Source organism: Puntigrus tetrazona, unplaced genomic scaffold (assembly GCF_018831695.1).
Source record: "Puntigrus tetrazona isolate hp1 unplaced genomic scaffold, ASM1883169v1 S000000008, whole genome shotgun sequence".
Lineage (NCBI taxonomy): Eukaryota > Metazoa > Chordata > Actinopteri > Cypriniformes > Cyprinidae > Puntigrus > Puntigrus tetrazona.
In genome coordinates this window covers 947,898-974,494 of record NW_025047688.1, presented here as the reverse complement: position 1 = coordinate 974,494, position 26,597 = coordinate 947,898, and the positions used below count along the sequence as shown (strand labels likewise).

The following is a 26,597-nucleotide window of genomic DNA, read 5'->3' as shown; positions in this document are numbered from 1 at the left end:
TGTCAGCTGCATTTAAATACTGCTCGATGCCTTTTAGTCAGCTGGGTTTGTAGTGGTTCTGGGCGGATGGATAAAATCTCCACAGATGAATCAAATGAACTGTAAATATAATGCATTAAATTGGCAAATCAGAAAACGTACTTTTGAAATCTTGAGAAGGTGTGCTTGTTGGGTCTGTGTGATTTGATTGTGTCTCTAAACGCATTGGTCGATGAGTTCTGCTCTCAACAAAACAAATCTCATCAAAACTCTATTGAAAGAACTTGAAACCTTGGACTATTTATTTCATTTAATGGTTACGTAGGAACTTGTCTGTAGGACACGTTTATCTTGCATCCAAGTAGTAAGTTCTATGTTTCTGCAGCACCGAGTGTTGTATCGTTATATGATTGTGTGTGTGTGTTTTGTTCAGGTACTGTGATGATGAGCGTCCTGAGGTGCCCATGCTCTTCAGAGACGTCCCGTCCCTCCTCATCATCTTCATCCTTACCATGCCTCAGCCTTTACGCAAAGGTAACACGCACACAAAACAGTACATACATCACAAATACTGTTCATGTTCATATAAGATCAAAGTAGAAGTTGCATCTAGAAACAATCAATCATTCCCCTTAAATTGTGTGTATGGTTCATGTAAGGATTTTTCTTCCGTCATGTTTTATTTCAAAGTACAACCTTTCAAAGCAGCCAAAAGTGTCAGCTTGAGCTTAATAGACTATTGATTAAAACAATTTGAAGTTTACAAGTAATTTCTTAATTGCTAAAAACAAGTATGCATTCTTTGCAAACGGCGTAATCTACCTCAGACCACTCAAAAACTAATCAACAAAGCGTTTTGTGATAAAGATTTTTGGTAAAAAAGGACTTGCATCATGAATGGGGGAAAAAAGTCTACACTTGAGGAAGACAATGGCAAGGAATAAAAAGTTCCTTTTGGCAATTATAAGATTTTGACATTTTTATTGCTATTAGATTTTTTTTCTCCCCGTCCTGCAAAGTGCTTCTGTGCATTTTTATTTGAAACTGCGCTCAAACAGTCCTGAGAGCTTTTAGAAAGAAATGAGAGAAATTACCATGATTGACTAGACGTGCCATTTACAGCGCACAAAAAAACTCTTCCTCTTCACCCTCACGTGCGGGTTTAGTCTTGAGATGGTCCGTGACTGTCATTTGGTTGATCGCTGGTCATTGATTGGCACTCAAATAAGAATCAAGTGTTTTGTCGTTGTGAGCATGAGATCGATTCAAGTCCATCAGTCTGAAGCCTCAAGACAATAAAGCTTGTATTAGAGCAGAAATGGACTGTGCATGTGTTAGAGAATGGCTTAGTGCTGTCACAAAGACACTGATGTGTGTGTGAGGTGTCATTGTCTCTGTTGAGCAACGTTAATGGAGTGCCATTGTCTGTCTGTCTGTGTGTGTGTGTGTGTGTCTTTCTCATCACACGACCAGGCCTAACACCTGCTACATGCACACAAGGGCTAATTACCCTCTCCAAAAATCAGATGTCCTTTTTCTGTACACAGTCGCGTAATTGATTTTTGTGTCCGAACAAAAGACCTGTGATTCTCTTGAAAGCTCTGGGGTCTATAGAAAGCGTCTCTCTGTGCATCTCGTTATCGGTGCTTTTATTCAAGGATATAACCAACATTTTTGCATTTTAAGAAGCTGCTGTGTGCATCCATGCATCTAATTCCATTTTTTTTAAATATCGGATATGGCTTACGGGATATATCAGTATCTGTCAAGCATTGATGTTCTGTCTGCTTTGTGTTAGTTAAACTTTTATGAAGAAGTTGCTTTGCCACGGGCTGAGATTACGCGGGACTTCGTATCAAACGAAGTACAGTTCTTACTTATAAATTAGTTCGTGCTGTAGGTTAAAAACGTTAAGTTCATAAAGTTACGCACACAGCTTCCAAACATTGGTATAAATAAATAATGGCATTCCTGCTGCTTGAACTGTAGAGGCGACGCAACAGCGAGGTCATGGGTTCAGTTCCCAGGCATGAAAGAGACTGAAAGCTGGGAGTGATGAAAGTGATGAAATGTTTATCTAGAATGTGAAACAGTCAGAATGTAATATGAGTGAAATAAATTGTTCTTTTTAATTTTATTATAATCGGTATATAAAAAACATGCATGGATGTCATGCCTTCGAAACTTGTTTTAATTTCGTTTGGCCCTCTTAACTCTCGTGCACTCTATTCTAATTCTATTTTATCCTTTTAGACGACTTGAACGTCTAACACTTGCACCATTCTATTCTAAATTTATTTTCTGTTAGTGCACTTGACCCTGTAACTCTAGTCTACTCCATTCTAATTCCGTTTTATCTATTTGTTGACTTGGCCCTCTAACTCTAGCACACTCTATTTTAATTCTATGTTATCTGTTAGTTGACTTGACCGTCTAACACTTGCACTATCTATTCATCTATCTATTCATTTTCTAACTGCTTGTTTTCTTTTAGCTCTCTCTCTTCTTTTGATTCTCCTTGTTTTCTTTATACATATGTGTATATAAGTGTGTGTGTGTGTGTGTGTAAATTAACTGAGACTTGTGAGAGCACTAGCATATTAATGCTCTTTTGTTGATTTCGATTGCTTCTGTTATCATCTAGTTAGTTCTTTGGATAACATCATCTGCTAAATGACTAAACGTAAACATAGCCTACCGTATCTGGTGTAAACCGTGCTATCCATGTGTGTGTTTGTACAGAGCACTTTACGTGTGTGGTCAAGGTGTTGTACAGTCTGCAGTACACACAGGCTCTGGCCGCTCTGTCCATCAGATTCAGTCGTGAGGAGAGACTCGCCTGGAGCAACACTGGAGCTGCCAAGAAGGTGCCTCCAATCTCAGACATACAGTCATAGCAAACATGTGTGTTATAGTTTCTTGATCTTCTGCTTTGTGGAAAAGCCATTTAAATTGGTTCCCAGTTGGCGCCCTAATGTAGATTGACTTGATGTTTGGTCAATGGTGTTTATATTTGTGTTGTTCATTATTCAAAGGCTCAGCGTGGCTCTGATTTCAAAGCCGAAACCATCCATTTTCTAATGATTAAATTGCACGTTAAGAGCCTTGAGGATAAGCTAATTGTCCTAAGAGAGAATGTGTTATTGGCCCTCCGTGCTGTTTGTCTGAGGGGGTGATGGTAATAATCTTCAGTTAACCCAGAGTGAGGAAATCCTTCAGATAAATCTCACTCAGAGGTTTTTATTAGCATAGAAGAGATCATTAGCAGTGCTTCTGCACTTCGTTAAATGACTATTTTGGGGCTTTGTGGGAAATAAATGTAGTAATGTGAAGAGTTTCATGTCTTCAGTCAGAGTCCCACGTCATCCTTCTCTCTTTTTTTATTACTTATGCAATTGACATGGAATGCGTTTCAAAATTTAGCACGTTGCCTTCTAGAAAGCAGTGTGTCGGCATTATAGATGCAGTCAGATGCTTAAAATTTGTTTAAATTAAAATTGAATGTTGAATTTCATCTGTGATGGCCACTGTGATGATCACTAGGATTTGAAACACAGCTGACGTAATTCAGTCCATCTGGTGCAATAAATGATGAGAGCGATTCAAAACATTGTTTTCTTTCATTCATGCTGTTTCCCGCACAGAACACGCCAAACTCTGACAAATCATGGGAGTCGCTCCTGGGTCATGTGATCTCTGAGCTGACGAAGGCCAAAGATGTGTATGACACCAACTCTGAGGAAACATTCGCAGTGAGTCACATGAACCACTCACCACAGCAGAATATAACATCATTATATACTAGTCTTTTTCTCGTTTTTGCAGTTATAATTCATTTTAATATTTTGTTTTAAATCAATTAATATTTATATATTATTATTATTATTATTATTATTATTATTAATAATAATAATAATAATATTTATAATAAAATTTTATATATTCTTGTAATGGTGAATTTTTAGCAGCCGTTATTATTATAAATATTTTTAGGATTATTTCATAGAAACTTTTTAATAAGATGATTTATTCTAACCATGATTTTGTAACTGTTTAAAAGTACAGTTACTTGATCAAAATCTTTCTAAATAAAAGTATTAATTTCTTTAAAAATAACTTTGAATTTCATAATGGTTTTTATTTAACATACCGATTTAAGCTTTTAGTCCGCTTTTAAACATTCTACTAACTATAAGTAACTGTAACTACGTTCTAGTCAACTAATTTTCAGCTACATGTATGGTAACTCTAAGAGTAGACTGTTAGGGTAGTTTTAGAGTTAGTAGAAGTTGTCATACTCTCAAAGTTTCTGATAGTCGGTGTGTTGTATGTTGTGGACCAATCAAAATAAAGATATTAAGCAGACAGTCGTCTAATACTCTAATGACTGCTAGTTGACACGTAGTTGCAAAGTTACTTACTGATAGTAGAATGTCTAAAGTGGACTATCGTCTATCGTTACCAAAATATCAAAAGTTTCATGACAGGCAGCCAAAGAAGAGTCATAGTTTATTCTAGAGGATCATGGAGCTCGCTGTTGTTTGAGCCCGAAGCTTGTTCTGATCTCTGAGGAAGCTCTGATGTGCCCGGGCCTGCTGTCACAGGGCAGTTTGTCAGGGCTTTATCAACAGGGTTATTAACGATGCCTTCCCTCTGCAGTTGAGCTCCAGCGTGTGGTCTCCTCAGTCCATCAAGTTTAGCCTACAGCAGTTCTGTCTGCCCTTCCTGAGACTGTCCTGTTTACTGCAGCACCATCTGTATGGAGACAGCTTACCCGGCTGCCTGGTACACACACACACACACACACACACACACACACACACACATTTAATCTGCTGTCTGAAATGAAGACGTCCCACAGACCTATTTGACAGACTGTGGTCTGTGGCAGGTGGATGAGGAGTTTTCTCTGCTGGCCGGGGGTCTGGGATTGGCCGGTTCCGTTCAGTCCAGTGCAGCGTGTCTGGAGTGGAACATCAATGCTTTCGATCTGATCAGTCAGTGGTGCTCAGAAGTCATCGCTCTGTCCGATACCCCTACCCAGCAGTCTGCGGTCAGTACTTCTGTCTCCCGTCATGTTTTATTTGGAGTCTTGCTAATTTATCGTGACTTTAATCAATGGTTTTCTTGAATCTGGTTAACCGCTGTGACCCTAACCAAGCATGACCTCTGTGAGTAAGCTTCATATTTGATATTTAGTATACAACTAGAACTTGTCGAGCGGGGGTTTGAACCAATACGATTTCATGGGTCAGAACAACTCGGTTTATGACACTATCTTGAATTTACAGGAATCGAACGGTTAGAGAAAAGATGACTTTGTCGGTGGAAGGTAATTAGCGCTTTCCTTGTCTCTCTTCAGTCTCTGTTAGTTCAGGATCCGCAGTGGGCCGCCCCTCGCCTCCTGCACCTCCCAGACAATTACAACACCATCTTCCAGTACTACCACAGGAAGTCCTGCACCAGCTGCGGCAAGACGCCCAAAGACCCCGCGCTGTGCCTGGTGTGCGGCGCTTTCGTCTGTCTGAAGGGTCACTGCTGTAAACAGCAGGGCGTCTGTGAGTGTGTGCTGGTGAGTGAGAGCTCAGATCCGCACGCTTCATCATCATCATCATCATCATCATCGAACTGATTGTAATTTTATATGTATATATTTTTTAAATCCAAAGCACTCTCAGCACTGTGGAGCAGCTACTGGTATCTTCCTCCTGATAAACGCCTCGGTCATCATTATCATCCGAGGCCATCGCTTCTGTCTGTGGGGGTCTGTGTATCTGGACGCTCATGGAGAGGAGGACAGAGACCTGCGGTAATCTTCTTCTCACAGCTCTGCTGGACAGATACTGCATCTAGATTTAATTGTCAGAAATGTACTTTTCCATTAAAGGGATCTATTTGTGCTGTGGGATTGACTGAGGGGCAGTTATTTACTGTGTTTAATTCATTTAAGTACTATAGACCGTTACCAGATTATATCAATATATAGATCAAAATATATTACAAAGTCTCTGCTGTGTGGAAATTATAAGCTGATTGTTTTTAAATTAAATGTATTATTTAGTTAATTATTTTGGTTAGTTTTTAACAAAGACAATGAAGTTCCTTAATGGCAGTACATCGAAGCTTTGAAAATCACTATAATACACAATGAAAAAAAAACATTGGGTTGATATATATATATATATATATATATATATATATATATATATATATATATATATATATATATATATATATATATATATATATATATATATATATATATATATATATATATATATATATATATATATATATATATATATATATATATATATATATATATATACATATATATATATATATATATATATATATATATATATATATATAAGTAAAATTAAGTTTAATACTGCATCTTTAAGATTTAATATTTGTAGATGGTCTAAAGCAAAAGAGTTGATCTTTTACAGAACATAATTTTAAAACGTATAACATTACACATTAATTAATAGACTAGTAAATATTTAGATTTTTATAGAATATATAGAATTTTTTTTTTTTTGATAGATTCACTGATTTTAAAAATTCAGGCAAAACTTTGCTTCAAGAGCGAGCGTCTAATTTAGTCATTATCTGCGTTTGTATTTGTGCTGCATACATTTTACATTGATAACCTTGTGATTAAAATTTTTCATTGCTGCAAAAAAGAAAGACATCTAATGCCGTTTGAACCGGTCTAAACGTAATTGCTGCAAAACCAGCACTTTTTTTCTGTTCGAAACGTAATTCAAGTTCAGTTTAATCTTGCATTTTGTTCATTTTTGAGGGATTTTCTCACCCTTGCTCAGTAGTCATTATTTGCGAAATTGAGTTCATTTCCCTGTTCGTTGGTTTTATGAACAGTTTCCATTTCCTGCTGTGACCCCTTGTTTTTGTCCTGTTCCGTAGTCGAGGAAAGCCTCTGTATTTATGCGAGGAGAGATACCGGGTTCTGGAGCAGCAGTGGGTCTCGCACACCTTCGACCACATCAACAAGCGCTGGGGTCCCCATTACAACGGACTTTAACAGAGAGGACGGGTCACGCGATGTCAATGCCAGCCTCTGTGACATCCTCCGATTTCTGTTGTGTAATATAAAGAACATCTGCATTGAGTTGGCCACAGCCTTGGTTCATGTGAAGTTTAGTGTACAATCAAGCCTATTGACTAACAGCGTGAGTGTGTGTGTGTGTGTGTGTGTGAGCGTGTTTTAAAGTGATTTTTTTTTTGTCGTGTGTGGATTTGTAGGGGAGATTTTTGTTTTGACCCAGCGAAGCTCACAGTGAAAGCACACTGAGTGATTCTGTGTCTGTTGGATGCACAGAGTGGAATAATGCTCCCGTTCTGTGACGTTCGGAAAAAACTGACGTTTTTTTGAGAAAGACTCTTTAAAAAAAAAAAAAAAAAAAAAAAAAAAGAAAGAAAAAAAAAATTGACCAATGTTAAACAAATCATGTACAGATATCAGAATGAATATCAAAACGTTGAATGCTAAAGGTACCAAGACTCTCAACATACCCCCCCCCCAATGAGCGCGTCATGCTATTTGAGTTGAAACACATCTCACACTGACGGTGGCTTCAAAAAGGTGAAACATCAAGCGATTCGAGCTAAAACGACTCCAGGTGTGGTTGCAGTCATCCTCAGGAATTTTCTTTTTCTAATTTTTTTGCTCTTTTTTTGTTTTGTAGTTTCAGATAAAAGATTTTAATATTTAATAAGTGCTGCTATTCATTGTTTGAAAAAAAGTAAATTATACCTTTGTAAAAAAATATTTTTACAATTTGCATCCTTTTTTTTTTTTTTTTTTTTTTTTTTTTTTTTTTTCTTAGTGAAGGTTTTGTTTTTGATGGTGGTTGGCTGCTCTGAGTTTATTATAAAAATACAAAAAAAAATCCCCCACGACCTTTTTTTTAATGGCTAGAGACAGAACTAGTATAAAGAATAATTTACAGAATGATCTACCTTTGCATCCTTTTCAGTCGAACATCATTTGTCCCAAATTCTTCATGTAAACAATCTTGATGTTTTTATTTCTCCTTTTTTCTGTGTGTGTGTGTGTGTGTGTGTGTGTGAGAGTCTATGTGTTTCTTGTTTGTAACGAGCGGGCAGATGCGTTTAATTCGTCAGGAGAATAATGCAATACAATTAAGGTTCTGTAAATCTGCTTAGTTTATTTTTGTTCAGTGGAAAATACAACTTTTTGCTTTTTTTGGGGGGGCTAAGGATGAAAAACTGATCGGGGAATATTCCTGATTCCCCAAACTATAACCAGAAAAGCCCACCAAGTCAGTTGTCCCTCAGAGTTTTGATTGTCTTTATGATATTGTAATGGTGTCAGATGGTCTATAGGGGGCAGTGTTTGCCATTACACTGAGCTCTGGTTCAAAGAGCCGTTTGATGGCTGTGCCGTTGGTCTTCTATCTAGAGGCTCGGTGCATATTTGCCAAAACCTCCTGAAGTTAAGAAAATTTGTTATAATTGTCGTTGAGTTTTGCAGCAACCGGCTTCCATGGCCTCAGGATTTCGCAGATAGTGACGTTCTCGTTCAAAGACATTATTTATGTGTTGTCGTGACGATATTTTAACGCGCACACCACTCAGGATGTTGTGTTCCTGATCTGAAGTGTTCCTGAGGAAAGGGTTGTCACTTTGTTCTACCGCTTCGAAATCGGCAACGTCGTGTGTAGATCCTTTATGCAAAAGTATCAGACCAAATATATATATATTAAAAAAAAAAAAAAAAAAAAAAGATCCGTTTTAATGTTATCAAAAGAGATAATCTGGTACTTGATGATACAAAAAAGAAATTTTAGTGAAGGCTAGTTTTCCAGTCTGATACATGTGGTGTTCCTCAAAGCTCTGTCCTCGGACCATCTTTGATTGTGTAATCTGTAACTGTAGACAGGGCGTTATGTATGCACTAGTTAATCATTTGAAAACGCATTGAACTGGATCACATCAAATTGAATATTGCAGCCCAGTCCGGTAATAGACCTTTATGGCACGGCACGCGTTCGCTTTATTTTATGCAGCTCCTGTATTAGCAAAAGCGATAGTACTTTCTCATTTAATCCTCGCCCCCTTAAAACGTAAGATCAAGCTTCACGTTGACGTAAAATAGCCCCGGCATTGAGAGTTCTTGGGGAGGAAAAAAAAAAAAGTCCCATCCTTTTTGTTTTAATTGTATATAAAAATGAATACACGCGTTTAAATGTTTGCAGGTGATGTTTTGCGTGTCTCAAACAAAAAAATGACGTCGGTGGAGCCCTTGCAATAATAACAATCAGTGCAATTAATGACACGCGTGATGTCCAGCTGTATTGAGGGCATTTTGCTTACTAAAAACAGACACACACACACACACACACACACACACACATTCAGACACTCACACCGGAAAGAGCATGTTTGGTTTGTATTGATGGGTTTGATCGGTAGGTGCTGCAGTCAGGCCATGCTGAAGGGAGGATGTTTTCAGTGCACTTGAAGTTTGCTTTCTTTTCTCATTTTGTCTTGATTTCTTGCATGCTGCTGTTTTTTTCTTCTTCTTCTTCTTCTTCTTTTTAAGAGAGCTCTTACTCTCCTTCCCAACTTTGTATAGACAGACAGTTGTGCTAAGTGTGACGGGTGGATAATGCTGGTGTGAATGCTTGTCAGGCAGGCAGTAATACAGTACATTACTGTAGGTGCTGATTCAGACTTTATGATGTCATCTCTGAAAGGGTGACTTTTAATGACATTTAATGCAAAATGTAACATATGTGAATAAAATATACAGATGCTCTGATATGCCTTTGTGTCTTTTGTTGTGCATTTTTTTTCCCCTTAAACTTTTCAACCAGAAATGTTATATTTTGTGTATATTAAAATTTTTATAAATAAAATATTGCATAAATATAAATATATATATATATATATATATATATATATATATATATATATATATATATATATATATATATATATATTTTTTTTATTATTATTATTTTTTTTTATTTTTTTATACCAGCTGGTGAGAGCAAATATTGTTTTATAAGATATTTATTTGGTAACACTTTAGGAAGTTGCTTAATAACTTAAGATATGTGTTAGAATAGATAATGTGTTAAAGGGTTATTATTCATTTACCCCAATGGAAAGGAGACCCACTAGTTTAAAAACTCTCAACATGCAGGAGGACTGCATGAACAAACTATAAATGTTCGATTTTTTATATATATATATATATATATATATATTCTGATCACAGCAACACACCAACATCTCACAATTTTCTGGCCATAACCATATTTCATTACACGGTTATATCAATACGAACTTTTCAATTTGAAATTCTGAGTACCTTTATCTACATATACTTACGTATAGCAAAAAAAAATTGTGATTCGGTCAAAACATTAACACTAGCTTCCCAAGAACAGTTCGATACTGAAGACACATTTTCACACTCAGCGATGCAGAAGCCAGTGCGGACCGAACTTCATCGCGTGCATTTTGCCTGAAAGCAACGAATCACGTTTTACAAAATTCACAATCACTTTTGTCCTTCATGCTCTACAACCCTGAAAAACGCTATTCACTTTCAGCATGCTAAGATGCTGCTTTCAAAAGCACATTCACGTCAGAACGGTGGCAAACTGTCAATTTCTGCAGGAATTATATTCAAATATAGAACCTTTTAGCTGAATATGTATTATGAAATTGTGTAGTAATTATCCCAAACACAACTAAAATCAATTTCAGCCGATAGCTGATTCGGTTGTTTCACTTTTGTTCTTTCTGTCTGTCTTTCTTTCTTCCTTTTTCACTACCTTTTGATAAATGGATGGCTTTGGAATGATTTATTTTGGAAGCATGGATCAGGGAAGCATGGTGAAAGAACACAGTACTGAACATCCATCCATATATTCCATCACACACATCCCTATTCACATTTACTCACGGCCTTACAGGCGATCGTGTTCTTTTATTATCTTAATTACAGTTTACTGGTAGCATTGTTCAATACTGAAACCACCTTCTGAAAACTGTTCACGCAGTCTGCGTTACCAACATCGATCTTAACCAAATGATTCATCTCACCTTCAAAACTCCCTCAAAGACCAACAAAACACTTCATGTCGGCCTCAAAATAAGCTTGTTTCGACTATTCTCATTCGGATGCATACATTTAGTTCATAACGCAACTTTTGCATTTGAGGTTTGATTTGATTAATTATTGGTTAAGAATAACATCTTATGGTCAAATGTGGTCATCACATGCAGATTGGAAATGTTAACAGCCGGTTTTTGGCTGAGCTTCGGTAACTGACCGCATCGTATTAATGAGAATCTAGTCTTTTCTCACGAGGGTTCACCGCGGGCTGCTAGAGGCTCGCTTTATCTAGGCCGGGGGGAGAGAGGACATAATGACCCTTACTGTACCAATTAATTACAGCAGATAATATGAACTCTTCCAAAGTTGACAGAACGTGCCGGTCTGTTTTCTGATTTACGTCTACAGATAGGTTAAAACCGATCGGGCTGAGCATTAGATTCGGCGTATGCTAAACGAGCGCGCCACTCGTCTGCTTAATGGCTCGATCTGCGGCCCAGAAACCAAACCCCCGTAAACATGTTTGTGCACTGAACGGAAAGCGGGCTGGAGAGACAATAGCTGCCTGGACGACACGCTGACCAATACACCGCCTGCATTGCGCATTACATCACAGAGTATGAGCTCAGCAAGCACTGTTTGTTCGGATGCTTGCGGTTTCTGTTTATGCAGGTTTTATAGGGGGGGAAAAAAATGTGTTTGCAATGGATGCAGTGAGTATTTTGGTGCCGCGTGCATTCCAGCGTATACAGTAGGTATCACGATCTTCTGAAATAGATTTTGCTTCGGTAGAAGTTTTGCTTTACTTTTAAACTCCCAAATGATTGCTTTTTAACACAATATTAGCTCGTCTTCCGGCTGTTTGCGAGCGTCACATTGCACCTGCGCTCGTGCTGGGATTGGTTGTGTGCGCGCGCCGCTTCCTCTCTGAAGCGCTCGCACAGGAACTTATCAAATTCTAGTGAATTATTAACTTCGGGACAGCTAGGAAGCTTAGAAAATCACTTCGGATATGTCGGAAACCGGCCATGGCGGGTAGGTCTTCTCTAAAGGATTGTTTTAACTGGTTAGCAAAAAACACTAGAATGAAAAAAAAGCCATTAGTGCAGTCCAAGGCCGCGAAGATAGACACGATAACAGGTGATGTAGAGCGATCCCGTGCACTGGTTATCTGATAATCCACCGGACGGCATCTACAGCTAGTGTACTCTTACAATTAGACCGAACCAATAACCAATAAAAGCTGAAATGTAAAGGATTTTTGGATAATAATTCAATATTCTTACAGGACATGCCAATGGAAGAACCGATGGGGTCCAAAGCAGGTAAGAAACATCACGAGAAAAAAATATTTGCATTGATTTCATGTGACCTGTGAGAACGTAAAGGGAAAAGAAAGTGATATTACTAATAAACAATTAAAAGTTGACATCATATATGTGTGTGTACTATATTTATTATTTATATAGAAAATACACACACATAAAGCATATGCTTAGAAAAGATGTATATGTTTGTGTTTATATACATAAAACTTGTATATATTTATATATATCAAATGTATATTACATATAAATATATGCATTATATAAATGTGACATATTTTCTTAAATATATACATGCATGTGTATTTGTATACACAGTATATAAACACAGTACCACACGCATATATATATATATATATACTGATGTGTGTGTGTATATATATATATATATACACACACTTTGCTTCTCCTATATTAGCTCAGCCTACCAAAATTTAGTTTCATTTCATATGAAGAGGTAAACAGAAATGACTCTTGACTGGCGTGATGCATATAATTTGATCTGTGTGTCAACTACTACATTGATACTGAATGTTTTTTGCAGTGTGTCCAATTAAAGCTCATGATAAGTGTGTGTGTAGTTTCTCAGGGCGCTAACTAACCCTGAGATGTGTATGTGTGTGTGTGTGTGTGTGTGTGTTTTACCCTGTGCCCAGAGGGCTGGATAACTCTGAGGAAATACAGAGGACAGAGTTTTATCATCTCCATGGCAGGATATGGTGAGAGAGAGAGACTGTGATGTTTCTTCTCTGTGGTGATGTTTAATATGCATCACACACCGCTGAAGAACATGCATCTCTACGCTGCAGACTGATAGCAGAAGCACGCATGTCAGCGGTTGCTTTCAATTCACTGCTTTGAAACGACGTCTAATCTCATCTAAAAAGCATAATTTTTCATCAGGCTAAAGTTGACCTCTAATTAAAGTACCCTGCTAAATCTTAATTATCAAAGAATCCTAAAATAACAGTTTCCACAAAATAATCGGTTTGTTTGTAATAACAGGTTTCTTGAGAATCAAATCAGCATATTAGAATGATTTCTGAAAGATTGTGTAACACTGAAGTCTGAGTGATAATGCTGAAAATCGCAGGAATGAATTATTTATGTGTGACCCCGGCCACCAAACATTTACTGTTTTATACATTAAAATCATCCTTCATAAGGTAAACGCTAAAAAAAAAAAATAAGGCCATGTCAAAGATCGAAATAATAGTTAAATCAATGATTGAAATCAAGACGAAAAATGAAAGCACAAAAGTAAAGTAGCCAGTGTTTACGTGAAGTAAGATGTTAGCTTAGCAGGCAGCTTGATTAGCATTGCAGCTGGTCGCAGCCTTGTTGTTCTGTATTTCAGATTCACAGTTTCAGCTTGAGAGCCACTAAAGTTGGTCTCAGTGAGTGCGGATAGATCAGCGGTCGTACGGAAAGTTAGAGGTTGTGCGTTTGCTGGCGGACTAGCTCCGTCCGAGTGAACAGGACTCTGCACCTTTGCCCTGAATGAAGTCAATGCGTGAGAGGGGAGCTTAGAAAAGGAGATTATGTTGTAAGAGCTTCTTTCTCTGCCTGTGCTGCCAACTCTCATTTCACTTACTCGCTCACATGACCAGTTCTGCCGCAAACCGCCTCTGTCTGTCCAATCCTCGGCTTTGTGTTGTTGTTGTGTAGCAGTGGTAATGTAAACCCATCAGCCTCCGCGTGTGGTGTCTGCTTTCCTCTGCCACGCGTTTCTCACACACTGAGAGAGCGCGTCGGGCCGTTGTCATGCGGTTGCTAAGGTGGTCTCAGTGGTGGCGGTTTTAGTGTACTAGTTATGCGGTTGCTAGGGTACCTTAGGTGGATCCTGTGGTATACAAGTAGAGTAACTTCTGGCTATTTTAAAAATATTAGGAAGTTAAACTTGTAAAGCCTGACATATTTATTTTATTTATTTGTTAATGAGCAATTTCCGCATAAAACTGATCGTGTAGACGGAACCATAAAAGCCAGTCCGATCACATGGCAATCCGCACATATTTTACGAGGTGGCTAATTCGTATGAATCTGTACGACTGGCCCTAAACATACCCATCACTTTTGTTTTAGGCAAATCATACGAGGTCACACGAATTCGTATGAATTAGCCACCTTGTAAAATCTGCACGAAGTCTTGTAAAAGCCGTTCGCACCAAGCATAACGATAACGATAAAGATATAGCTCTAAAAACTTAGTCAGCAGCGATAACAGCAAAGGCACAGAGAAACGATTTAATTGGAATAATTTTCATAACAGCTTATGAGGAATACAAACACTGACAGCCAATCAGAATCCACAGATGATATCTTTCGCCGGTGTGGACGCTAATACCGTTATCTTTATCATGCTTGGTGTGAACGGGCCTTTAGACACTGAGAGCTGATATTTGGAGCGATGGTAGTACTCGTTTTCACCTGACTGGAACTAAACCAGTGCAGAAAGATTCTCTGGAGAGTGAATATAAAAAATGATCAAAATAATTGCAGTCGACAATTATTATCGTCTCAAAGGGATGGCGAAGGGACGCCAAAACGTTCAAAGCAACTTCCAAAAATTGTAGTAAAATGCCTATAACTCCTGAACAGAATAAGATATCTTTTCCAAATATGGCACACATGTAAGTCAAACCATTTTGAAACGAATGAGAATATGTGAAAAAAAAAAACATACTTTTGAGAACTAGTTCTAGGTTTTTTGTTCAGTCTAAGAACAAGAGCAGAGCTGTTATTATTCCAGTGTTGATGAAATTAATGATAATGTATCTAATGTATCTCTAATAATATGTCTTAGATGATATTTAAAGTTAGTTTTACTTTGATTTTACCTCAGCTCAGTGGTAACAAAATTCTATGAACTAAACATTCTTCAAGAGCCTGATGATCATATCTGATACTCGGACCTCCTATGTTTTAGAAAAATCAATAATAAAAAACACACATGCGAGTGAATAATACAAAAAAAAACCCTTGAGCTTGACAGAAAATGATAAACTATCAGACAGCAGGAAGCAAATTACAACAGGTGTACGGCAGATATTATACAGTAGGCTTTATACTTTCAGGCTGCGTATTGTTAATACGGAACATGATCTGTGTGTATTTGGACAGATGTTAGACTGACAAGAGTCTGTTGTTTTCACTCAGGTCCTGCTTCGCCGCTCTCCCGTTCTCATGAGAATATGAGCCATAGCAACGCAGTCTCTCTTCATTACCACCCTAGGCTGACTCACGAAGAGCAAAGATCTTTCCGTTTGTACATTTAAACACATTTACGCAATTGCGTTTTCTTTGAACACAAGGAATTAAACGGGAGCTTTATATTGAAACATGTATTGGTTATCTATTCCGTCTCGTAGTTTATGGCATTCAGCTCATATAATAATCAACCCTCCTTCTATATTCAAATATTATTACTGTGTGAACGGTCTCCAGAAGTCAAGGCCTGTTGCCTGCGAGCGCGTAATCTGCGAATGTGAGCGTTTCTGCATATCAAAATATTATGGGAGTTGTTCGAGTCACATGACCAGCGCTATTCAGAAACAGTTCCCTCCTCCTTACCTGTTAGCGTTTGTATGACTGACTGCATGTCTTCCATACGCAGCTCTTTTATGACTAGTTCCATCTGTCTAATGAATATTTAAAACAAGATCATATTACACATTACAACTTTATGAATAATTCAGAGAGGCTGATTAGAATGATTTAGGCTTGTAGCATTGACAAACCCTCACATACATACAGCAACTTGTTAGGAAGGTCTATCAAACCGAGGTATGTTCTTTGTTGTTTTTACGCATTCGCATTATTATTATTCATAATTACGCACACAGCTCTCGTTAAACCTTTTTCCTGCGCTTTTGAATCTGAAGAGAAACCTGTTGGAATGGCTTGTTTTATTATATTGATATCGCTGATCTCTTGTACTATATTTGAACGCGGTATCTCGGCTATGGTTATGGTCATGGAACAAAGTTTTGCATGCATGTGCACCTGTTAAGGAAGAAGTGGCGAATAATATCATTATCAACAAAGATCTGCTGATGCATTTAATTTTTTTTTATTGCGTTTATTTTGTGTTATTAACTATGCGACGTAAGGTTAAATGAGTTAAATGAGTTAAATGAGTTAAATGAGTTGCGGCTGTCTGTCCGCGCAGGAGAGGTGAGGAGCTGTCAGAGACGGTGAAAGTTAATCTGGAGAAGAGCAGATCAGATGGCAATTCAACTCCTACGCTGACGGATGCTTCAGTGACTCTAAACACATTTGGGCAGCATTATTAAACCACGCTGAAGGTCAAACCTTAAACTATATGATCTCGAACTTTCGGTGAATCATTAAATGCGGGGTGTGTTTTCTGCTGCGTTGTAATACAACAGTGTTGGACAAAATTCTGTATTTAAGAACGCCTTTCTCTCGATTCACGAGTAAATGGAACATTCAGCGGGGTGCTGAACTGGATACTGTATTGAAGTCAGTTCTGCTAAAATTGAGGTTATTGGAAAATAATCGACTTTCCACTAAAATATTAAACTACACTACCAGTCAGTTCAGAATAATTAATGTTTTTGAGAAGTCTCATATGCTCTCGTGATTTTATTTGATCAAAAATACAGTAAAAACAGTAATTATGAAGCATTATTAAAATTGAAATGGCCTGTTTTCTCTTCAATTGCTCCTTTAGAAATCGTTCTAATATGTTAAGCATGTTCAAACAAAATCTGTTGATGATAAAAACCAATGAAAATAGTTGCTAATAAATGAGCACTAAATCAGCATATTAGAATAATTTCTGAAAGAACTTGAGACACCGAAGACCGGAGTAATGATGCTGAACACTATCACAGAAATGAAATGCATTTTAAAAAATATTCAAAATATATATTTTTTAAAAAGAAACCTTTTAAACTGCAATATTATTCCAAATTTTCGACAAGCAGTGTATAAATTAAATAATTTATATTATTTTGATTATCAGATTAATTATGATCATTTTGATTATCATTAATTATTTGGCAGTCTCAATTCAAATTCAATTTCAAAAGTAAATTGAATTGTGATTAAAAATATATTTTAATCCAATATTAAATAGCACAAATAAAACATAGTATTTCTGTTATTATAAGACTGTAGTCCGTTCTGTTGTCCTTGTGTGGCAACATCCTTCCTAAGAATGATATTAGTCAAAATTCAGCTGTGCTATCTACCTTTCCAGAAAATAGATGAGAGGTTTGAAATATCCATCTCACGCAGTCGCTCTAATCGCTCACGCTATTCATACTTCTGTGTGTGCGAGGCTCAGAGAATACGGGCAGGACACCATTTACCTTTTCCACTTCAACATGACCCCCCAAAAAAAATGCTTCCTTCCCTCAAGAATCTAAATGAGGGGCAAAATTCATCACAGGTCTTAGACTTTGTAGAGCCATTATCATTTATGAAAAAAAATGTGTCACAATTTAACTTACTAATGACCACAATGTTGCTTTTGGCACACTGAAAAAAAAAAAAATCAAAAAGATTGCAAACCCCTGTTATCTATAGCATCTATTACTATATACTATTTTCTTTCTGGTTTATCGTAACGTTTTATTGCTTGCTTGTAGTTTGCTTTAAGTCCATATTTTGTCACTAGATCCATTCCACTGTTTTGCACTAAAGCTGGGAATCGGAGCACATTCTGTGCCTCGTTTATCATCACCCCGCAGTGAGGACAGACTTCGGTCTCCTAGTATTGAGGTCCCTGTCTGTGGTATCTTCTCTCCATACCTCTGTAGATTACGTTCAGGAATGTGATCAGGAGGGAAGGTTTTGGACATCTCGACTTTAAATGATAAATGAGAGAGTAGTCCTGAGGTACACGACAGAGTTAATCTCTGTTAAATCCAATCACGGTGAGCTGATTGTGACTTCTTAGAGCGCAGTGACGGGAAAGTGCTATCTGAATCCATCAACTAATGCTCCCGCGTGCCGGAGAGACACAGGCAGCTCTCTTGCTTAAAAATATTCATAAACCCCTTTTTCTAAGCTTTTACAAATATGTTTTTTTTTGGCCGGAGCACTGCGATGACATTTTGTGCGTTTGGAAGTATTAGTGGGTTCTTGAGCGTTTTCCGTCAAAGGGAATGAGTCAAAGAGGGGTCTTGTTCTCTGTGTAAGTACTCACACTGTTGTGACATTCTTGATTTGTTTGTGGATGAATGTGTACCTGTCCAGATCCTACCTGTCAGATCACTACCACCGCGCTTGCGTAACTTTGCATAGCGCGCAAAATGTTTTAAACAAAAATAATGGCAAGAACGGTGTACCACAAGGCTCGATCTTGGGTGCTTTCTTGTTTTATACGCTTCCCCCTACGTGGTACGCCGCTTTCTTATGCAACATCCAGACCATAGCAAAGTGAAGGACTGATAAGAAATTGAAAAATCTGATATCTATTGCAACATGTCAGTATTTCAGCATGGCTTTGTCTGACCCTTCACTGTACTGAAGAAAGAATAGCTTTCTTATGTTATGATACCTGATATTTTGTAAAGGACAAGCCAAAATCATAGTCACAGTTTTTTTTAAGAGTGTGATTCGATGCGGTCCATTAGCTTGTTTGACATAAGGATACAGATTTTAATTAGATTTGCAGGCGTGGACTTCATGTAGGAAATACAGTGGATAAAAAATGGATAACAATTATGTAGTGACCACAAACACTATCTTATATTTCTACAGATATATCTAATTTGAAGCATTTAGAGGGATGAGTTTCGACGATGAAAACCGCCCTATAAAATAAATATTCACTGTGTCAGGGACTGTCAAGCTAGAAAAATGACGAAAGAGCACCATAAAAGTTTCATATCAAGAATCTTCCAACTCTTCTGAAGCTATATAGTAGCTTTATAGCAGCTTCGTCTTTCCTCTGATGTTTCTAAAGAGCAGTTTTTACATTATTATTATTATAAAATTGAAGCACATTGGGTACGGTGTATACGGTGTATGAATTGTATTACACCATTAGAAACATAGTTCATCTCAAATACGTCTTTTAACGATGTACAAATACGCGAAGAAATGGAAATAAGTTTATGATTTCAAATACTTGTTATGTTCAGGAGGTCTTTCTATGGACTGTATCCCTACAAGTCAAGCATGATCGGTCTGGAGTCACTGACAGATCCGTCTTCTGATTGGGACATTGTGGAAACAATTGGGAAAGGAACCTATGGCAAGGTCTACAAGGTCATCAATAAGAAAGATGGAAGTCAAGCAGCCGTGAAAGTTTTGGATCCCATTAATGTGAGTCATTGATGGGCCTTCTGAGATTTTCTTCATTTGTACAGCAGCTGTGTCCTCATCCCGATGTGAACACATGGAAAACTCTGATTCCATGATTTTACCCTGTTTTCTTTTTCTCCTCTCTGTGAGAACCTTAATCGTTGTAAGGCAGACCCAATAGATTCAAAAGGGGGCATTACAACGCAATAATGAATTGAAACGTGCTGAAACTGTAACCGCTGTATCTGTTCTCTAGTCAAGTTCATTTAGGATCTTAGACTCTTAACAGTGTTTCCAATTATTTAAAAGCCAAAAAAAGAAAAAAACATCTTAAAAGACATTTCTTCCCCTCTTGTCCTCTGGCCTGTCTCAGAATCCCAGTCACACTAACAGAGTAAGTAGATATTCTTCCTAAATTTCCCCACAGATATTAAGATCTATTGATAAGAGCTATTGATTTTTGAAAAACTTGTCAAGATGTTTTATTTTTACGCCTCATGCTGATATTCCCCGTGTAGTGTAATGTCATTAGTGCTGCTTGATCCCCCATAACCCCCTGCTGCACAGTGCATGCATGGCTGCCTTCGTTTTACCCAGTCATACAAGCACATGCATGAAAGCTTTTTGCATCCTTTTCATTGTTATATTACATTCTGACATGTTGTTTTTGTACTGTATATGATAGCATTTGTTTAATAAGCAGTAGTTTTCATGTACTTCGAGCTTCAGTTAAGGACGGTCCATGTAGTTAGTCATAATCTCATAAGAACACCATGCCATTACACGCAACAAATGTAAATGAAGGCGCCGTTTTGTGTACTAACATACATGATTAATGCAGTTGTGCTAATGGTTATGTCAGGATGTGGATGAGGAGATTGAAGCCGAGTACAACATCCTGCGCTCGCTGTCCAATCATCCCAATGTGGTGAAGTTCTTTGGCATGTTCTACCAAGCAGACGAGCTCTCTGGAGGGCAGCTATGGCTTGTTTTGGAGGTACATTTCTTTATAAATGCTTGGTTTTGCATTTTATTTGCATTTTCAAATGTAATTTAAGTATAACAGGTAAACCCAGTTTAAAGCTGCAGTCTGTAACTTTTTTATGTTCAGCATTTACTAAATGCATATAATAATAGAAAACACAATGAATCCAGTTTACAAACCGTGATTTTGGCTTGTCCTGAATCACTACGGTGCACCTGTAACAAATGTTTATGCTCGGACTATTTAGAGTAGATAACGTCGCGGAGTAGCCCAGCCCCTGCGTGATTCATCACAGACGTAAACAGAGAGAAGTAGTTCCGGCTACAATGTTCTTCCGCAAAGCGCACGCGCTTCTGTTTATTAACCGCCGGAGCAGGATTACAGATCCGATTTAAAATGAATATAATAAATATTCGGGCATACATTTAAGATTTATGTATTCATTTACATGTTTGATGTCCATATAATTCCACTCATCAAATGGAGAAAAAGTCAGTCATGAATTAATGCGTAATATTATGATATACTGACGATAGTAACGCTGAATGGAAATGCTGTGTGATGTGTTTTGTTATTTTATGACTCATAAAAAATGCTTAGCCCTTCCTAATGTAGCTTCTGTTGTTTGGTTTCCCTCTTCTCTGTAACTGCATCTATCGTTCTTTTCTCTCTCCCTGTCCTCATTACTTTCCCTCTCTATCTGGCGTTTCTCTCTGTTAGTTGTGTAATGGGGGTTCAGTAACGGACCTGATAAAGGGTTTGCTGATGAGGGGAAAACGTCTTGAGGAGCCCGTCATCTCCTACATCCTGTATGGAGCACTTCTGGTGAGATACAGCACACACACACACACACACACACACACACACACACACACACACACACACACACACACACACACACACACACACACACACGCACACAGACAGACTAAAGTAATCTGCTCACCCCAGCACAGGGAACGCTGCCTCAGCGCTCCGACTGTCCCAGAGTAGTTATTTTGGGCCGTGATAGTGAGGAAAGAGAGGGTGTCCAGCTGTAGACCTTCAGTGCTCACTTACTGACTCTTGCTTGATTTTCAGGGTCTCCAGCATCTTCACAACAACAGAATAATCCACCGTGATGTGAAGGGCAACAACATCCTCCTCACCACAGACGGTGGAGTCAAACTGGTGGACTTCGGTAATGGTTACAGCTGCTTCATTCCAGTGACAATGTTTGTCAAGCTCCAAAACAGACAACGTACTAATTTGAAGTGAGATAAAATAACCATGAAGTTGCAATTTAGTAGCCTACATTTAAAATATATTAACTTTAGACGTAATATTTAATAACAAATGTAAAATTAACCCACAGCAAAGGCTTAATTATTTCACTTTTAAAAGGGCTTTTACAAGTTGACAAAAATATTGAAAAAAATAAGCAAGCTTAGCCTAATTGACAAAAAATAATGCAAACATTACATAATGAGTTACTTTACACAAAAGTAACTGCAGTAAATAATACAATTAGTGACTTTTTTATTTAAAAAATACAAATATTATAAATATTATAATATTGTCATACAAAATTAACTTTGCCCAAAACTGGAAAGTGTACTCTTTTTATGTGGCTTTTTTAAATTTAATGTTATATGACTATCTGCAAGTTCTATTTTTTTTCTATTATTTTTAAAGTACACTACAGGTGCATATTCAGTACTTTCAGGCAGGCTTCTTTTTCAAAATAACTAACCAATAACTTGTATAAGAAGAGTGTAAAACACTGCCTCCGTTTACTAGCAATTAATTTGTTGACCATACATGAGATTTACATGATATAATATTTTATGCAGATGCACATCATATATTATTATTGAATGCATAATAAAACGAGCAGTATGCTAATGCTATACCGGGTTTCATGAGTTATCAGCTAATTAAATGCCACTAAATTGAGGTGGAGCCACTCAGGCGTCTGTGTGCTTTATCAAACACACCCGGGTGTGAGTGAGGTTAAACGGTGTGTGTGTGTGTGTGTGTGTGTGTGTGTGTGGGGCGACTGATTCTGCCTGAGGCGTGTTTGTCCCGTGTGCATGACAGAAAGAAGTGGATCCTGCTGTGAAGCAAAATGCTGATGAATGTTGCTCTCTGCCCTAATGTCACCTCACATCATTTGCCTCCTGCTAAATGTCTGAATCCACAGAGCTGTTATTTGGCCCCGCTTCAGAAAACAGAAATATCACAGAAAAAATAAGCTTGTTATATGATTTTGACGCGCGCGGTGTCGGATGTCTTGCAGGCGTCTCAGCTCAGCTGACGAGTGCCCGTCTACGCCGAAACACATCAGTGGGAACACCGTTCTGGATGGCTCCTGAGGTCCGTCCTGTCATATAAAAAACGACCAATTTCTCTCTTTCCATCTCTTTCTACCTCTTTATTTGATACAGTACAAAACGTTTTACACATAATCGGGTAGCTCACACAAAAACGAAAGTTCTGTACAAATCATTTACCATCATGTCACTGAAAAACTGCTCTGTTCTGTATATACAATGTTTTGTATATACAGTATATACAAAATTAACCACATGCATACAGTATACTCACATAAAAAGATACTATAAAGTAAATCCCAGCTGCTTAAAAATGTATATTATTCCAAAATGTGAACCAAATTATCACTAATTCATCAAGTGTAACTCTTAAGATATTATAAAGATTAACATTATGATTTTCTGTAAGGCTGCTTTGAAGCTATATCTATTGTGACGGCACTATAATGTTAAACACATTTTCCAGTAAGCCTATGTTGATTATTTTATTTCTAATGGGCACTTTTGTTCAAGCTCAAGTTGTTCAGGTTTTTGATGTACTGTACTCGCTGAAACAATCTGTTCCTTTAACCTGTGAGTAGATTCACTGTGTCTTTGTGAAAAATGTGTTTCGTAATGCTTAGTGTGCTTTTGTGTATTAGTTAGCTGTCTAATGGAGTGTGTGTGTGTGTGTGTGTGTGTGTGTGTGTGTGGGTGGGTCGTGTGAAGGTTAATAGCTGAGCGCCGCTGTGTGAGAGTGAAATAAAGCGAAGTGATGGGGCCAGTGGGGGAGGCCCCTCAGGGCCAATTAAAATATAGTCTGAATTAAATGCTTTGCAATATGCGGTTGGTCACAGTGTTTCTGAGACTGATTTAATGCTGCAGAAAAACATGATCGTTATGAATATTACAGTACAGTAAATATTGGTAACCTGGAGCTGAAACAAAACTAGTTTAATTTGGAGAATTATTCAGCAAAATTTGCATGGAAATACTGCATAAATTAGCTTATTTAATTATTTTAATTGAAACCATATAATAAAACTGATATACATTTTTCTAATATGTAAAATTACTTTAGCTAGAACTGGAGTCCATGCAGTTTAAATAACCTGAAGTTAACAGTTTATTTTTTTAACAACAAATCCTTTGGAGATATAGACTATAGAGTCAGTGGGTGTATAGGTGTGTAACTCTGTAGTATCTCTGTAGCATACTGTAGTATCTTGACAGATCTCTGAACAGCCGTCATCTTGTTTTATTTTTGTTTGTTTGTTGTTGTCAGTGTAGATGATGGTGTGTGTGTGTGTGTGTGTGCAGGTCATAGCGTGTGAGCAGCAGTATGACTACTCGTACGACGCCCGCTGTGACGTGTGGTCTCTGGGCATCACTGCCATAGAGCTGGCGGACGGAGACCCGCCTCTGGCCGAGATGCACCCGGTCAAAGCGCTCTTCAAAATACCGAGGTGAGACAGCAGGGGGAGCTAAGCTCACGCAGCGCTCGCTGGAGTCTGCTCGGGGAGCCAGGGCGAGGAAATAGAGGGAGGAACAGACAGGAATGGAGATAGACAGGAAAGATTGAGGGAAATTGGAAAACAAGAATGAGAATTGCCCAAAAGAGAGAAGGACAGGATAGGAAATATCTCATAATCCTCGTTCACCATGACGTCACTCGCCGACAGCAGATTGGAAAATCAAGCAGCCAATGAAAACACTTGAATCAGAGAGCGACCTCAAATCTATCTATCTATCTATATAAGGGTTCATTTTTAGCTGAATGAATGAACTTTCCATTGACGTTTTGTCTGGCTAGGGCAATATTTGCACAACTATTTGAATATCGAGAAAATCTCCTTTAGATTTGTCCAAATGAAGTCCTTAGCAATGCGTATTACTAACCAAACAAACGGTTTGATATATTTACAGTGGGAAATTTACATTTTCATGAAACATGATCTTTAATTAATATCCTAATGACTGTGTGCCATCATTTTGACCCATGCAAGGTATTGTTTGCTATTGCTACAAATAGACCAGTGCTGCTTATGACTGGTTTTGTGCTCCAAATGTAGCGTGCTTTGTGTGGTATAATTATGTAGAATGAATGTAATCCGAATGTGCTGCCTCGTCGAGTTGTCATGTGACCTACCACTTCATTTGAGTTGCTTCACTGCCATTGACAATTCCTTTCTGAGGTCATGGGATGGTATAGTGTTGATTGAACGTGCATTTCGGAATAGTAGGTCATCTGGACTACTGTATTAATGATCCTGAACATACAACTCATATTCTTTCTCATATTGTTTCTTGACTACTGTAGGGAGGTATATGCGATTTTGGATTTTAGTTTTCATTTGCGGTACTATTTATACACACGTTGATACGGCTCAACTGGCACATTGGTGCTCTACTCAGTTTAATATTCCACTGGGCTCTTTGTCATGCCTGCTGATTTCCCAGTTCACCCTCATTTGGCTCAACAGTTTTATCCTCACAGAATCGGGGGATCTCACGTGTGTCAATATTCTGTTTAATGATAAACTGTAAGAGCTTTGACGACAATCTGACCTTTTGCCATCTTTATGATCGCACTGTTATCACCCAGAATGCATTGCAGTTAGGTCCTTTGATTGCAATTTGCATTTGTGATTAGCCACCCTCCCTTCCACCATTGTCATTTAGATGAGGCTGACACTCATGTTATCTGCCCCGCTCCAGGCCTGCTGGGGATGGGCCGCTCACAGTCGGGACGCTTACAGCGCAGATGTTTGCTCACTCTTAGAAAGAGGCTGTGCAGCTCAGTGACACAGAATACTAGCTTACTGCCTAGTGCACAATACGTATTAGTCGTTATTGCTGAATAATGAGAGAAAATGCTACTGACATAATTATAGTTAAAAGATGAGATAACAGAAACATTACAGTTTTTTTCTCTCTCGTGGGCTTCAGTGCATGGTGGCCAGCGGGTTGAAGAGCAAACCGCAGCTTCAAAGGGCTCTGCATGATCCTAGTTGAGGAATAAGGGTGTCGTGTGCGATTTGGGAATACAGTGTAGTTCTGGACTAAAAGTAAATGAATCACACTTGCTAAAGACAGATTTAGACTGCAATAATAAAATATGTTAACGCAAATCTAATCCCATTTTATTAACTTTATTAACTCTTTGCTGCTGACCTTTGATGATCTAGTTCAACCATACTAAAAAGCAAAAACGTTAGATAACTGACCAATTGTGCTTAATTGATTTTAATTGCTGAAGAGTATTGAACCTTCTTTATTTTTCCTTCAGCCTGAGGTTTATTCATTATACTTCTTGGTGTGAAAGGGCTTTTACATTTGCTATAAATAGAATATATTAAGTCTTATATTCAAGCCCTGCTCATGTTTAAAACTTGATGCAAAAGTAACTTAATGCATTACTTTTTTTAATTGAAAGCAACTTAATCAGTTACTTTTTTAAGGAGTAACACAATATTGTAATACATTACTTTTAAAAGTAACTTTCCTCAAAACGGATGAAGACATATGTGTTATTCAAAATACGGCATCTTTTGAACTTTTACTTTACTTAAAGGGATAGTAATGTTTATCTAATTGCCTTTTTAAAGTGACTTTTT

General features: G+C 37.8%; 2 protein-coding genes across 7 annotated transcripts in view; both read left to right on the top strand.

The window, feature by feature from the left end:
* ubr3 (ubiquitin protein ligase E3 component n-recognin 3) overlaps positions 1-7,441 on the top strand; it is a 40,443-nt gene extending 33,002 nt beyond the window's left edge. For 4 of the 5 annotated variants that reach the window (XM_043229566.1, XM_043229567.1, XM_043229565.1 and 1 more), the window contains 8 exons: positions 413-513; positions 2,722-2,846; positions 3,624-3,731; positions 4,639-4,764; positions 4,871-5,032; positions 5,342-5,551; positions 5,649-5,788; positions 6,910-7,441. In XM_043229566.1, coding sequence (XP_043085501.1) covers positions 413-513; positions 2,722-2,846; positions 3,624-3,731; positions 4,639-4,764; positions 4,871-5,032; positions 5,342-5,551; positions 5,649-5,788; positions 6,910-7,027 — 1,090 coding nt within the window. In that variant the 3' untranslated portion in view covers positions 7,028-7,441. Of the gene's footprint in view, positions 1-412; positions 514-2,721; positions 2,847-3,623; positions 3,732-4,638; positions 4,765-4,870; positions 5,033-5,341; positions 5,552-5,648; positions 5,789-6,909 lie in introns of those variants that run through there. The other variant, XR_006248470.1, reaches the window with a different exon arrangement.
* Positions 7,442-12,104: 4,663 nt separating this feature from the next.
* The window catches only part of LOC122332329 (myosin-IIIb-like), a 64,349-nt gene continuing 49,856 nt past the window's right edge, over positions 12,105-26,597 (top strand). The window contains exons 1-9 of one of the 2 annotated variants that reach the window (XM_043229658.1): positions 12,105-12,133; positions 12,387-12,423; positions 13,080-13,142; positions 19,542-19,725; positions 20,567-20,701; positions 21,410-21,514; positions 21,770-21,869; positions 22,968-23,044; positions 24,301-24,446. In XM_043229658.1, coding sequence (XP_043085593.1) covers positions 12,127-12,133; positions 12,387-12,423; positions 13,080-13,142; positions 19,542-19,725; positions 20,567-20,701; positions 21,410-21,514; positions 21,770-21,869; positions 22,968-23,044; positions 24,301-24,446 — 854 coding nt within the window. In that variant the 5' untranslated portion in view covers positions 12,105-12,126. Of the gene's footprint in view, positions 12,134-12,386; positions 12,424-13,079; positions 13,143-19,541; positions 19,726-20,566; positions 20,702-21,409; positions 21,515-21,769; positions 21,870-22,967; positions 23,045-24,300; positions 24,451-26,597 lie in introns of those variants that run through there. The other variant, XM_043229659.1, reaches the window with a different exon arrangement.